This window comes from Rhinoderma darwinii, chromosome 12 (genome assembly GCF_050947455.1).
Source record: "Rhinoderma darwinii isolate aRhiDar2 chromosome 12, aRhiDar2.hap1, whole genome shotgun sequence".
Lineage (NCBI taxonomy): Eukaryota > Metazoa > Chordata > Amphibia > Anura > Rhinodermatidae > Rhinoderma > Rhinoderma darwinii.
This window is the reverse complement of record NC_134698.1, coordinates 33,412,158-33,427,672: the sequence shown is the minus strand read 5'-3', so window position 1 is coordinate 33,427,672 and position 15,515 is coordinate 33,412,158. Positions and strand designations below refer to the sequence as shown.

Genomic DNA, 15,515 nt, shown 5'->3' with positions numbered 1-15,515 from the left:
CAGAATAGGAGCCTTTTATAGCAGCCTGTATTCTCTGATTTACATTCCTTTTGGGGCTGTGGCAGTATACTGTCAATGTATTGACGGCTTGTAAAGAGAGACATTCAGATAATATAATTATATAAGGGAATTGCTCACATTTAAAGTCACTAAATACCCTATTACACCGGCTGATTTTAGCCCGTGCAGCAATCGCCGATCTACGAGACAGCTCATTGATCGTCACTCGTTTGCTCCTGTCACAAAGAGCTCTGCATGGGGACAAGCGGTTGTTACTCGATCATCCCCATACATTATTATCATGTTGGCAGCGCGTCTCCCTGTTTACACAGGAAGATGTGCTGCCGACAACGATAATCTTTTACTTTTTTAGAACAATACGATCAGCAGATGATTGAATGTTTGCCCGATCATTGCCCAGTGTAAAACCCCCTTAAGATAGATAGATTGTACCAGGAGATAAATATATATAATCTGTTATTTATTAGTATTCATTGTTAGCACTTAAATATTCATGTTACGTGATTTTCTTACAGTTATTCTCAACTGATAACTGACTGGCCTTTACCCATCTTGGCAGTCTGTTTGCTTCTTATACTGGTGTGTACTTTGGTAGGCCTTCTGGTTGGACACATGCCAGACTTTTCCAACCCTTTCATGGTGAGTGATCTCAAGCTGGAAACTACACATGTTTAAGGATTGGGGGAGATGACAGACACACTACAGATGACTGCATTGATAAATACACTGACGAAAATGACTACTTCTATGCACAATCCATAAATTAAACCTTAAGCAGGGGTGAACCTAGCCTTTCTGCTGCCTGAGGCGCACAGCGAAACGCCGTCTCCACACACCCTGTAGATAATGACACACAGTGTCCCCTGTAGATAGTGCCCCACATAGAACCCACTGTAGATAGTGCCACACAGCCCCATGTAAATAGCGAGCGCCATACAGCTCCCTGTAAATAGGGCCACAGACCCCTGTAGATAGTGCCATACATAGTGCGGCAATATCTACAGGGGAGGGCAGCATTATCTACAGGGGGTGTATGGCACTATCTACAGGGGTGTGGCACTATGTACAGTGGGCAGTGTACCACACCCCTTGTAGATAGTGTCACACAGTCCACTGTAGATAGTACCACACACACTTGTAGATAGTGCCACGCCCACTGTGGGTAGTGCCACACTCTCTCTGTAAATAGTGCCACACACTCCTCCTGTAGATAGTGCCACACCCCCTGTAAATAGTGCCACACACTACCCCCTGTAGATAGTGCCCCCATTAAAAAATAGTGCCCCGCAAGAAATACAAAAACTTGTACTCACCTAGCTCTGTTCCCACGACTAATCGGGCTGCGCAGCAGGCCTGCTCCGTCATGTTAGGCCTCCAGCCTATAAGATGCCAAGATGGGACCCTTGCTTAGGCTAGCCCGATGTAGTGACATCAGCCCATCGGCGTGCACATGGATCCTGTCCCAGCATCTTATGGTTGCAGGCCTAACATGGTCTATAACCTAGTGAATAGTGGAGCAGGGAGCTGATAGCTCCTTGCTCCACTGTAGTATTAAATTGTAGCTTTGTCCTAAGGACGCAGACACAATTGATTGTGGCAGTTGCACGGGGCAACGGGCCAAAAATCTGATGCTTCACGGATGCTAGCGACACCACTCGGTTTCATGTGCCGCCCTGTGCCGGCTTTACCTTCTCACTAAGCATCCCCTTCTCTTTTGCAGCAGAGAAGGGGATGCTTACTGAGACGTTAAAGGAAGCACCTGGCAGCACATACCACCAGTACAGGACATTCATCCTGCCATCGCTCCCACCCCCACATTAGGAAGTGCCAGCCCTTCAGAACCAGTCCAGGACATGCCTCTCTCAGTGTTCTTGAGAAGTGGCACGTTCTGGTCTGGTTCTTTATTTCACAGTATGTCAGTGCTGGCACCCCCCCCCCCCCCCCCCCCCCCCCCTTCTCTCTAGGAGACTTCGCTTGTGGCGAGAGGCTCAACTCGCTTCATGGTAGATGCGCTCCTGCCCTCAATTTATTTATTCCCAACAGAAAACATGATATTTATATGGCCAGATTCAGACTCTAGTACTGATTGCCCTTACAGAGATTCAGCTGAAAAGTAATCTTTAGGCAATTCTTCCTGGGAAAAAGTATGCAAAATACCTCTCCTCCACAAGGAAGAAAACGGTCTCTCTCTACTGCCACCTATTGTCAGTTTCACTGAGAATATAAATATTGCATAGGAGGGGAAATACACAGATACATACACAAAACGTCATTTTGGGACTGGACCTATGCCAAAAAATGTGTCCAAATATATATACAGATTAAGAGCATTTCAACTTCTTTTTATTATTGCCATATCCAAAAAGGTATTGTGTTCACCAGGTTAGGTTGAGGTGTGCTAACTCGGGGGAGGGTTTCACGTAGATCCACGTAATTCTTTATTGTGGAGCACAAAAGCACATAACATCTGTGCGATGCCAGCATAACTGGCGGTGCTTAACCCTTTCTTTTTATTTATTTTAATTTATCCTTTTACCAGTTTTTAGTGTGATTTAAAAGAGATTCAGTCCACTCTATGTCAACCATAAACATAAGTTAATTAGACTAGTCACAGAAAACACTTTCCTAAATTTATTTTTTCCATTGTTTAATTTTTATTTGGCACCTGCAGGGTTTTGAGCCTAGAGATACTGACATTGGAAGGAAATTAGCAACCTGGAAAAATATGCAGAGCAGCACTGGCTACAGAAAGATTTTGTCTGTCTATCCGCATGGTGAGAAAAGCAGGTATAGTAGATTAGTTGTATGGATGATGAATGCTGATACTTTATACAGATCAAAAATGCTTAAAGGGGTGATCCTTCGAAAAATATTATATATAGTTAAACAAAGCACCTAAATCTAAACATGTTGTGTATTTACACTAATTTAAAAAAAAATCTGACATTACATTTATAAACTTATTATAGCTCCACCTAGTGTTTTATCTTTCCCCCCTATAGTGGCTCCACCAGGAGGAGAATGCCATCTTCAGCGTCTTCTCTGCTTGCCAGAGGAGGAGAATGCCAGCTTTAGCTATTCAGAGCATCTATTGCTCTGGAAGACCTGTCCAACATGTTATCCCATTTATTAGAATGAGCACTGTGTAATGCTTAATTTCCACTTTGGTGGCACTTCAGGGAAATTCAACACTTACTGCCAGGTTAGCTGATCGCTGGGGGTCCCAGCAGGGTAACATTTTATCAGCTTATTGTCAAGGGACCCTTCTAACAAGTAGGGATAGTCCAAAGCGGAGAACCACATTAATGTTGTTCCAGATTTCTGAATAGGACATGGGTGTCACTAGTTGTTGTGAATAAATGCTTTTGTATGACCTCTTATTGGCATTGAGGGCACATCTGCCAAGTACGCCTAAAATATGTGCTATTTATTAGCTAAATATACAATTATTTATGACAAGCCACTCCATTCCGTTGTATCTAGCCTATTATAGCTTGTGTTAGCCAGGCTGTTATTATAAATATGTAGTGTGTGGTGGGCTTAGGAAAACTGGGCCCCAGAATTCTTGTGGACCCCCAGGTTCAGAAAGTCGAAATAAGCATAGGTAGCTACTATAAAATATAACCTTTAAAAATGACCCCTAAAATAATGTGTATAGACTTACAGGACAAACAAGAAAAATAAACGTTATGTGGAGACCGCCAGTGTACGATAACTGGAAGAGCCCCTAGAAAATCCACCAACAGTAAAACAATAGTATGCACAGCAATGAGATAAGGACAGGGAAAGCTACCAAAATCAGCACACCATCTTACCAGAATCAACGTTTTGCTGTCGTAGCTGTCGGCCATGTTCACACGGCGTGTATTCGACACATTTTTAATGCTTGCTTTAAGATTCCTATTGACATCAATGGGAAACCGCATTGTACTGCATAGGGCGTGTTTTTTTTTACGCTCGCGTCGTGTAAAAAGAAGCGTCAGGTCAATTCTCTGCATGTAAAATGCACCGAAACCGCGCCTAATTCCCATAGTCAATGGGAGTCCTAATTACGCGACCAAAAACGCATAAAAATGTGCTGCAAAAAACACGTAAAAAAATACCTGTACTTTAAAAAGCGCTTTGCAAAAACGCTAGTGTTTTTGACGCGTTTATACGTCGTTTGTTTTTTTGTGCCGTGTGAACAACGCCTATGACTGAGAGAACATCAGGGCAGATATTTAGACCTATTTATCTGACCCTAAACAGGAAAGTTTACACAAACCCTACATATATCTACGCATTATCCCAACGCATTTCATCTCTCATGGGACTCATCAGGGGATTTCGAAAAAATTGGTAGAAGAATTAGTGAGGATTTTAAATATATAACAATTGAAAAAGGAAAGAGTTCATGCAAAAACTTTTTTGGTCAGGTCAGTCGGTAATTGCTCCACGTTTCAGGCATTGCCAATAGGACAAATACTCGAGCAATAATTTACAATGATTGGATCATCATGTGCATTCATGCTATAAAATATTATTGGCTACAAAAGCGTGTAAATTGGAAGTAGTAACTGCCCACCCTAATACTGCCTAAGGTGGCATTCATACAGCAATGATATCTGTATAATGTTTAGTTATATATATTTTTGTCAGCTTGGATGACCTTGATTTCAGCAGAAGAAATGAAAAGTTTTTTCAAATATCCAAAAGAGACACTCGTCATCGTAGAATGGTGGAACAAAAAGATGGAGTGGATGGCTTTTTCTGTGGACCCCCATGTAAGTATTGAGGCATTCTATAATGATGCCGCATAGCGTACAGTTCGGATATTTGATGCAAAGATATATTCTAAGCATTCTTATGTTCCCCACCACATTCTCTGTCCCCCCTGAGCACTCCTATTGCCATTGTGACACTTCTTCTCTGTGATGTCATGTCGTTCGGCCAAGTTGTTCAATAGCTGTAGGCCGTAGGGACATGTGTAGCAGACATTGGATGACGCAGGCACGTAATCTAACATTACATGCAGCCGCAAACCCGCTCACCTACACTGGCGGCTATGGCTAACACAGCGCTGCTGCAGGAGAAAGGTAGTATTACACACTGCCTATTGAAATAATTAGTCTTTCAGATTGGTAACTCTGGCTAATAGAGGTCTAGAGCAGGGGCCTCCCTCTATGATATCCATATGCCCTAAATTAGAGGTAGAAGGGAGCCACAGTCTTGCTGTGCCCCTGGTACATACGTTGCTTCTGAGAACTCTGGACCCGGCATTATACAACTTCCTTTCCCTTCCTTGGTACAGCTTTGTTTGCTACTACTCTGTTTTTCTTGTTTCTATATGTTCATTATTAAAAAAAACAACATATATATATATATATATATATATATATATATATATATATATATATATATACATTTCAAAAATTATTAATTACAAATTTCTATTTTCTTTTGTAGCAAAGAGCTATTCGCAACTTGTATTCATGTCCAAAACTGCAGGAAGTTTATGGAACCTGCAAGCAATTCAATCTATGTGCCGTATAGAAAAAGAGAAGGTCAGTATATTTCACGTTTCTTCTTATTAGGTGCAGGTCCCATTTTAATCTGCAACTTTTACCTTAAAGGAATTACATTAAAATATGTCTAACTTTGTACATGAATATATTTTATGCTTGTTCTACATATTTTACCACTTTCATCTGCAGCTTTTGTGTGCGGACGTGTTGCCCCTCAGGTACTTTATTTTCCAGTGGGCTGAGCAGCAGGGGCGGACGTAGAATTTGTGCATCCTGTTCAGCTGCACAAGGGCCCAATAGGTAAGAACAAAATAAACATATTCCTGGAGGACACCCAGACCCTCGTGCCAGGGAGAAATTGAGGAGGTTCTCTTCTCCTCATGTCTGCCTTCCGTTTCATGCGGGCGACTGCCAGTAGGATGTAGGGGAGAGTCTGCTCCCAGATCTGCAGGAAGTCTCTAAAAGCGGAATCAGCTGCTGGTACCTCAGACATAACGTGCACTAGGAGAGGAATTTGTGGGTGTTGGCCGTAGACAATGAAGAACGGTGTGGTAGTGTGATTGTTATATGAGAACTCAGCCCACGGAAGAAGCTGAACCCAGTCATCATTCTGCTTGGAGATGAAGTGGCGTAGGTAGTTCTCCAAGATCTGATTGATCCTCTTGACATGACCATTGGACTTGAGGATGGTAGTGAGAGGAAAAGTCCAATCTCACGTTGAGGAGTCTACAGAAGGCAATCCAGAACCTAGAGGTGAACTGGACCCCTTGATCAGACACAATATGCCGCGGCAAGCCGTGCAGGCGGAAGATGTGTTGGATGAAAAGGTTTGCCAGTTGAGGAGCAGAAGGAAGGCTGGTCAGTGGAACAAAGTGGGGCATTTTTGAAAATCGGTCGACCACCACCCAGACAGTACTGCATCCCGCAGAGAGAGGCAGGTCAGTAGTTAAGTCCATAGCTATATGCTGCCAGGGAGCATCGGGCACAGGATGCGGCTGGAGCGGACCAGCATGTCTGGAGTGAGCGACCTTGTTAGCAGGATTCTCCCTCGGTCAGCCAGGCGCACAAAAGTCCTCCCTAGAGGAATGTCCCCAACTTTCAAGGAATTGACAGAGACAATGCAAGATGGATCAATAATGTTCTGTGGCATCTCCATGGTGTCCTCTGTCTCGAATGACGTGGACAAGACATCGGCCCTCACATTCTTGTCGGCCGGGCGATAATGGAGCTCAAACTGGAACCTGGTAAAGAACAGCGACCACCTGGCCTGACGAGGTTTCAGCCGTTGGGCCGTCTGAAGATAGGTGAGATTCTTGTGGTCAGTAAAAATCAGGATGGGATTAGCTGTGCCCTCTAGTAGATGTCTCCACTCTTCCCGGGCCAATTTGATGGCCAGTAACTCCCGATCCCCAATTGAGTAGTTGCATTCTGCGGACGATAAGAGCTTAGAAAAATATCCACATACCATTGACTTGCCCTTGAAACCTCTCTGGAACAGGAGTGCACCAGCACCGACAGGGGAAGCGTCCACCTCCAACGAGAACTGTCGAGAAACATCTGGATGAAGGAGGATAGAGGCAGACGTGAAGGCACTCTTCAGGCTAATTGAATGCAGACTCTGCCTAAGGAGTCCACACCTTGGCGTTCACGCCCTTCTCGGTGAGGTTAGAGATAGGAGATGTCAGAGACGAGAGGTTTGGAATGAACTCTCTGTAAAAATTGGCGAATCCCAGTAAGGACCTCAAGCCTGGAGGGCGTGGTCATTCCAGGACGGACTTTACCTTTTCAGGATCCATCTTGAGACCTCGATTCGAGACGATGTAGCCCAGGAAGGGTAGCACATCTCTCTCAAACAGGCACGTCTCCAACTTGGCGTACGGACGATTCTCCCTTAACCGCAGCAAAACTTGACGGACATGTCTCTGATGAGTCATAGGATCTGGAGAAAAAATCAAGATGTCATCAAGATAGACCACAACACACACATAGAGGAGGTCACGGAAGATGTCATTAATGAACTCCTGGAAGACCGCGGGAGCATTACACAGGCCGAAGGGCATTACTAGATATTCATAGTGTCCGTCACAGATGTCAAATGCAGTCTTCCATTCGTCACCCCGGCGAATCCGGATTAGGTTGTAAGCCCCATGCAGGTCTAGTTTGGAAAAAATCTTAGCACCACGTATATGATCAAACAGTTCTGAGATCAATGGCAACAGATACTTATTTTTCACCGTGATCTGGTTGAAACCCTGGTAGTCGATACAAGGTCGCAGGGAACCATACTTTTTCTTGACAAAGAAGAACCCGGCTCCTGCCGGGGAGGAAGACTTCCGTATGAAACCCCTCTCCAAGTTCTCTTTAACATGGACAGAGTCTCTGGCAAGGAGAGAGGATATACCCTACCACGGGGAAGGGATGCACCAGGAATTAGCTCGATAGGACAGTCATATGCCCGGTGTGGTGGCAGCGTCTCCGCCTCTGTCTTGCTGAAGACGTCCGAAAATGCATCATAATGACCAGGCAATCCTGCCAATGACAGAGGCAGAGGAGGCTGAGCCGAAAGAATCCTTGCCATGCAACGGTTGAGACACTCGGGGCCCCACTGGAGAACCTCTTCAGAGCTCCAGTCCAGGACTGGGGCATGTAGTCGGAGCCAAGGCAGACCCAGCAGCACGGGATTAACGGCCTTGGACAAGACAAAGAACGAGAGGAGCTTGGAGTGGAGAGCTCAGCGGCTTGGTCACAGCTACAACTGGGTCTGGCAGAGGTAATCCATTTACTGATGCAACCATCAACGGCCTCTCCAGAAGGGTAGTGGGCAATTGGAGAAGATCCACCAGGTCTCTACGAATGAAATTAGCCGCAAAACCAGGGTCCAGATACAAACAGACCCGATGCGTTTTTTCGCCGGACATTATGGTCACGGGAATGGACAATTTAGATGAAAGTCCTTCTTTATCCAAGGTTGTCTCTCCTACCAACCCTAGGCTTTGGGGCTTTTGGGGACACAGACGCACAAGATGGCCTCTGAGGCTGCAATATAGACAGAGTCCCGAGGTGCGTCTGCGTTGTCACTCCTGGGTAGATAGCTTAAACTGGTCCATCCTCATAGACTCCTTAGGGTCGGCATATGAGGACAGCAGGGGTTGCTGCAAAGTGGGGACCGGACTAGGGAGACCTCCCTCCCGACGAGCTTCTTGGAGCCGTTCTCGGATCCTTATATCAATCCGGGTGGCCAGAAGGATGAGGTCATCCAGGGTAGACGGTAGATCTCGAGCGGCAAGCTCGTCCTTAATCTTAGGAGACAGTCCCTGCCAGAATGTAGCCACCAGGGCCTCATTGTTTCACAACAGTTCTCCCACCAGGGTGCGGAAGTGGATGGCGTACTCGCCCACGGAGGTGTCTCCTTGGCGTAGGTTCAGCAAGGAGGCGGCTGCTGGCAAGACTCATCTAGGCTCCTCAAACACCGTGCAAAATGTCCAGAGGAACCCCTGGAAGTCATGGGTCTCTGGTCCTTGACTCTCCCAGATAGGATTCGCCCATGCAAGGGCCCTGCCAGTGAGAAGAGAGATGATGAAAGCGACCCTTGCACCATCAGACGAAAATGCCCCTGCATACAGGCTGAAGTGGATCTGGCACTGGTTCAAAAATCCATGACAGGTCCCTGCATCTCCGTCATAGCGGTCAGGACTTGGCAAAGAAAATTGGGGATCAACACTGCCAGGAGGTGTAGTCAGAGGATCAACACTGCCAGGAGGTGTAGTAGGAGGAACGGCAGCTTGTGCCTCCTGCCGAAGTGTGATAATGTTCAAGGCCTGGAAGAGTTGGTCCTGTCGAGACCGGAGGTCTAGCATATCCGTCCGCATCTCTTGTGAATACATCTTGGTCTTGGATCGACCAGCGGGGTCCATGGCCTGAGCGTACTGTCACATTGGGTACGTGGACCCACTGGGCCGTACCGCCTTGACAGTATGGCAGCTGGCCAACAGGACGCAGGTCACAGTCTATAGTTTGTATAGTTTACCTGTGGCAGCTCGGACAGTAGCGAGACAGGCTCGGCAGGGACTAGGCAGCAGGCAGACGTGGTGTAGCAGGACAGGCATGGTATACAACACAGCACAACTTCAGCTCAGCACGAGACTTGACCAGGATAGCACGGGATACAGGATACAGGATACAGGTACAGGTACAGGAACGGTGAACATTGGGACCTGGGAAACACTAGACCATTTGCTTAGACAAACTTTGGGTGCGAAAACAACGCTCAGGCATGGGAGGAAGGGGCTGAGCCCTTCTTATAGTCCAGGGTACTCATGGGCTAATTTTGACATTTAACACAGGTGCACGCTCCGGCCCTTTAAGAGCGGACACGAGCGTGCGTGTGCACTCTACGGGACCCGGCCGAGGTTTGTGGAAGTGAGCGCTGGCGTCTCCTGAGGAGGAGACTGGGGCCAGCGCTCGCAGACCCATGGCTGCGGCCGTCATGAGGTGAGTGAGCCTGACGGCCCGTGGTCATGGACATGACAAGGGAATTGTCAATTGCTAGTTTGTCCTAGTCCCTTGACAGGTAAACTAGAAAGTGGGGAATACAGTAGGCTCAATAGTCATTGAAAGAGTGTGGAAGAGGAACCATCTCTTCTATGTACGTCACTGACCACATGTGAACATATAATGTCTATATTTTCTTTGTCTTGTTTAGACCATCTCTTCTCATATACCCTATGAAGGCATACAGAGATAATAGAGGGGAGTTCAAGGGTTCAAAAACCCTGTTTGTTAGTCATAAGAGAGTATTTGTCCAATGGAGGGGGAACCATGCATTACAAAAATGTCCCATAAAAAGGGATATTGTAGCGCCACCAGCCGCCGGCATCCATCTCGTCCCGTCGGTCGCGGCCGCCAGCCTGCATGTGCTTACTGCCAGCGTCCTCTTCCTTCCTCCATGGGATGCCAGCGTGCTCTGCCACCTGCCGCTAGAACACATAGGGTGTGCACGCGCTCTGTACAATTCCTAAAGGGCCAGCGCGCGCACCAGTAATTGAGTCCCAAACCTATCTCAGCATACACTGGCATTTAAAAGGAAGTCTGCCCTGTATCCCAGTACCTGTGCAATGTTGTTACTAACCTTGTGTTAGTTTGCAAAGGTTCCATTGTAGCCTGTACCGTTGTCCGTGTCAAGTCTAGTATCCATGACGACTTCAGTATACGTGCCCAGTTTCCGTATCAAGTACTGTGTCCCTGACAAACTCAGTATCCTTTCCCGGTGTCCGTGTCAAGTCCAGTGTCCGTGACGACTTCAGTATCCGTGTTCAGTGTCCTTGTCAAATTCAGTGTCCGTGACGACATCAGTATCCGTGTCCGAAGTCCGTGTCAAGTCCAGTGTCTGTGACGACTTCAGTATCTGTGCCCGGTGTTTGTTTTAAGTCCTGTATCAGTGACCACTTTTGTATCCATGTCCCGTCTCCATGACGAGTCCGATAATCGAGCGAGCACAAGTCAGCTTCCGATAATCCTGCACAATCCAGCTTCCGATAAACCTGCACAAGCCAGCTTCCGATAAACCTGCACAAGCCAGTTTACGATAATCCTGCACAAACCAGTTTACGATAATCCAGTACAAGCCAACTACCCGCCATCTGGCACCAGCCTACCATCTGGGTACCCTCAACCAAATGACTGCTATATATATATGCATGGCCGGCCTTGGATACGTTCGCACAGGGCGCCAGCCACCACACGGCAAGAGGGGCGCCAGCGGATGTGTGTATCCCCGCGCTGTTGCAACTACCAGCGGGGATACACACACTAACTGCAGTCGCCTTTCCACCCGGGCGCTTCTTAACTTAGTGGCCGTCGCTACCGCTGTAGCGGCCAAAGCGGCTGCTAGCGGTGACACCGGGCATGAGGGCGGTGGCGCCGCTAGCAGCTGCTGCGGCTGCTATAGCGATAGCAATGGCACTATAGCAGAGCAGGGAGGTATCTCCCTGCTCTGCTATCTACTAGCGCCACTGTAGCTCCCTGAAGAAGCGGAATCCCCATGTGGCTGGGGATTCCGCTCCTGGAGTGCTGCTTGATGTCTCTGTCCATATACGGGCAGTGACATCGGGGGAAACTCCTGAAGTGGAATCCCCGGTCACAGCGTTGCAAACGCTATGACCGGGGATTCCACTCCAGGAGAAGCCAATGATGTCATGTACACAGACGACAGGAGCTTCTCCTGGAGTGGAATCGACGGTCATAGCGTTAGCAATGCTGTGGACGGGGATTCTGCTGCAGGAGTTTTCCCTGATGTCACTGTCCATATATGGACAGATATCAAACAGCGCTCCAGGAGCGGAATCCCCGGCCACATGGGGATTCCGCTCCTTCAGGGAGCTACAGTGGCGCTATCTATACTGGAAGGGGTGGGGGGGGGGGTTTCTATCTACAAGGTGGCTGTGGGCTGTGTGGCGCTACCTACAAAAAAGGACAACTGTGCAGGAGCACACAAAATACCCAGCTTTCCCGGCTATCAAATAAATGTGTGGAAGTAAACTAAGATATAACTTTTATTTAATCTAGCTAAAAGGATTAATCCTTTAGCTAGACTAAATAAAAGTTATATCTTAGTTTATTTCCACACATTTATTTGATAGCCGGGAAAGCTGGGTATTTTGCGTGCTCCTGCACAGTTGTCCTTTTTTGAATATCTATTGCCCGCCAGCTACCAGGGTAATTTCGTAGTCCTTGCACTACAAGGGGGCTGTGGGCTGTGTGGCACTACTAACCAGGGGGCTGTGGGCTGTGTGGCACTACCAACCAGGGGGCTGTGTGGCACTACCAACCAGGGGGCTGTGGGCTGTGTGGCACTACCAATCAGGGGGCTGTGGGCTGTGTGGCACTACCAACCAGCTGTGGGGCACTACCAACCAGGGGGCTGTGGGCTGTGTGGCACTACCAACCAGGGGGCTGTGGGCAGTGGGCTGTGTGGCACTACCAACCAGTGGGCTGTGTGACACTACCAACCAGGTGGCTGTGGGCTGTGTTGCACTACCAACTAGGGGGCTGTGGGCTGTGTGGCACTACCTACCAGGGGGCTGTGGGCTGTGTGGCACTACCAATCAGGGGGTTGTGGGCTGTGTGGCACTACCAACCAGGGGGCTGTGGGCTGTGTGGCACTACCAACCAGGGGGCTGTGGGCTGTGTGGCACTACCAACCAGGGGGCTGTGTGGCACTACCAACCAGGGGGCTGTGTGGCACTCCCTACCAGGGGGCTGTGGGGCACTACCAACCAGGGGGCTGTGGGCTGTGTGGCACTCCCTACCAGGGGTCTGTGCGGCACTCCCTGCCAGGGGGCTGTGCGGCACTCCATAGCAGGGGCTATGCAGCACTTCCTACCAGGGGGCTGTGTGGCACTCCCTACAGGGGGCTGTGTGGTACTCCCTACAGGGGGCTGTGCGGAATTCCCTACCATGGGGCTGTGCGGCACTCCCTACCAGGGGGCTGTGCGGCACTCCCTACCAGGGGGCTGTGCGGCACTCCATAGCAGGGGGCTGTTCGGCACTCCATAGCAAGGGGCTGTGCGGCACTCCCTACAGGGGGCTATGTGGCACTCCCTACAGGGGGCTGTATGGCACTCCCTACAGGGGGCTGTGTGGCACTCCCTACAGGGGGCTGTGTGGCGCACTCTACAGGGGGCTGTGTGGCGCTCTTTACAGGGGGCTGTGTGGCGCTATTTACAAGGGGGCTGTGTTGTTGCGCTATCTACAAGAAGGCAGTGTGGCGCTACCTACAAGGGGGCTGTCTCGCGCTACCTACAAGGGGGCTGTCTAGCGCTACCTACAAGGGGGCTGTGTGGTGCTACCTACAAGGGGCTGTGTGGCGCTACCCACAAGGGGCTGAGTGGCGCTACCTACAAGGGGCTGTGTGGCGCTACCTACAAGGGGCTGTGTGGCGCTACCACCAGGGGGAATCTGTGAGTGGTGGGCTGATGGTCATTTTGCTGTGAGTGGGGGGCTGATGGTCATTTTACTGTGAGTGGGGGGCTGATGGTCATTTTACTGTGAGTGGTGGGCTGATGGTCATTTTACTGTAAGTGGCGGGCTGATGGTCATTTTACTGTGAGTGGGGGGGCTGATGGTCTTCAAGTGGTTTCCGCCTCTGACATCCAGTTGAAATTAATAGGATGCATAAAATACGCTCGTTTGGAACTTTTTTCCTGCGTCTTTTGCATTCGCTTCAAGAGCTTAAGAAAAAACACAAAAAAAAGGTCAAACAACGCTATCAGTTGCTGAAGGAATTTTGAAGCAGATTTTTTTTGCCTTACAAAAAACGTGTGTGAACAGACGCTACAAGTGTAGTGCTTGTTCTTAGCCGTTTTCTGTCTTTCTCGAAACAATTTTTGGTAAGGGAGCCCTGAGGAAATTTTATTTTTCAAGTGCTGCCTCGAGTCTGAAAAGGTTGGGAAACTCTGTACTAGGCTACAGGATCCCCTCATGGAGAAGCTCAGTTCGTCATGGGAACGGGGCCTAGGTGAGTACAATTTTTGTTTTTATTTGGGGGCACTGTCTACAAGGGGGAGGTGGGAGACTGTATGGCACTGTCTACAAGGGGGAAGTGGGGGACTGTATGGCACGATCTACAAAAAGGAGGTGGGGATTATGGCACTGTCTACAGGGAGGCTATATGGCAAAATCTACAGGGGGGCACTATACTGTGTGGGGGCCACTAAGCGGACATTATACTGTGTAGGGGTACTACAGGTGGCATAATACTGTGGGCACAATTAGAGGAAAAAATACTGTGTCCTTGAAGTGGTTGTAATATATTATTAAATATTATTATTATTATACTGTATGGGGGCACTAAAGGGGCATTATAATTATTTTATGGGGCATTTTTCTTTAATGATGGGGTGGGGCGCCGAAAGATCATTTCGCACAGGGCGCCATCTATCCTAGGGCCGGCCCTGGATTTGGCCAGCTGCTACTCTGTTACAGCAGAGTGGCCCAGTGGGTCCACATTCCCCACATTCGTGACAGTTTGCTCTTGCCATGGATTCCGCTGGTTAAAGAGGCTCTGTCACCAGATTTTGCAACCCCTATCTGCTATTGCAGATAGGCGCTGCAATGTAGATTACAGTAAAGTTTTTATTTTTAAAAAACGAGCATTTTTGGCCAAGTTATGACCATTTTTGTAGTTATGCAAATGAGGCTTGCAAAAGTCCAAGTGGGTGTGTTTAAAAGTAAAAGTCCAAGTGGGCGTGTATTATGTGCGTACATCGGGGCGTTTTTAATACTTTTACTAGCTGAGCTTCCTCAACCAGTGCAAAATCCTTGTCAAGCTGCATTCACATCTGTTTCCATCTGATCAGACCAAAGTAACCTTCATTGTCTCCCTGCTGTCAGGCAAAGCTCTGGCATGGGCGAATCCTATCTATGAACGTGAGAGGCCAGAATCTTCTAATCTGCAGCTGTTCATTGATACCTTTCACATAGTGTTTGAGGAACCGTGCTATACGACTTCAGCCACTGCTCTTCTTCTGACACTCTGCCAAGGGGAATCGACAATAGGAGAGTATGCCATACAGTTCCGTACTTTGGCAGCAGACCTTGCTTGGAACAATGAGGCCTTGGTGGCAACCTTCTGGCAGGGATTAGCCAGTAAAATCAAAGCAGAACTGGCGGGTCGTGATCTCCCTTCTACCCTGAATGCCCTGATTCTTCTGGCAACACGCATTGACATGAGGTTTTGAGAGCTTTGCCAAGAGGTTCTCCAAGAGAGAAGGTCCTACAGACTGGCACCTAATTTTCAAAGACCTGCTACATTCTTCTGCGGTCATACCTGAACAATCTATGCAAGTGGATAGAGTCAGACTGTCTGACCAGGAGCGGCAGTGTAGAAGTTCTGCTAGCTTCTGTATATACTGTGGCTGCAAGTATAATATTGTGCTCCAGTGTCCCCAGAAGCCGGGAAAATCCGGCACCTAGGGTTGATAGGAGTGACTA

General features: G+C 48.2%; 1 protein-coding gene across 1 annotated transcript in view; it reads left to right on the top strand.

The window, feature by feature from the left end:
* DISP2 (dispatched RND transporter family member 2) overlaps positions 1 to 15,515 on the top strand; it is a 68,981-nt gene that overhangs the window by 25,704 nt on the left and 27,762 nt on the right. The window contains exons 4-7 of the mRNA XM_075844281.1: positions 537 to 660; positions 2,693 to 2,808; positions 4,660 to 4,784; positions 5,467 to 5,564. Of these exons, the coding sequence (XP_075700396.1) occupies positions 537 to 660; positions 2,693 to 2,808; positions 4,660 to 4,784; positions 5,467 to 5,564 (463 nt within the window). The remainder of the gene's footprint in view (positions 1 to 536; positions 661 to 2,692; positions 2,809 to 4,659; positions 4,785 to 5,466; positions 5,565 to 15,515) is intronic.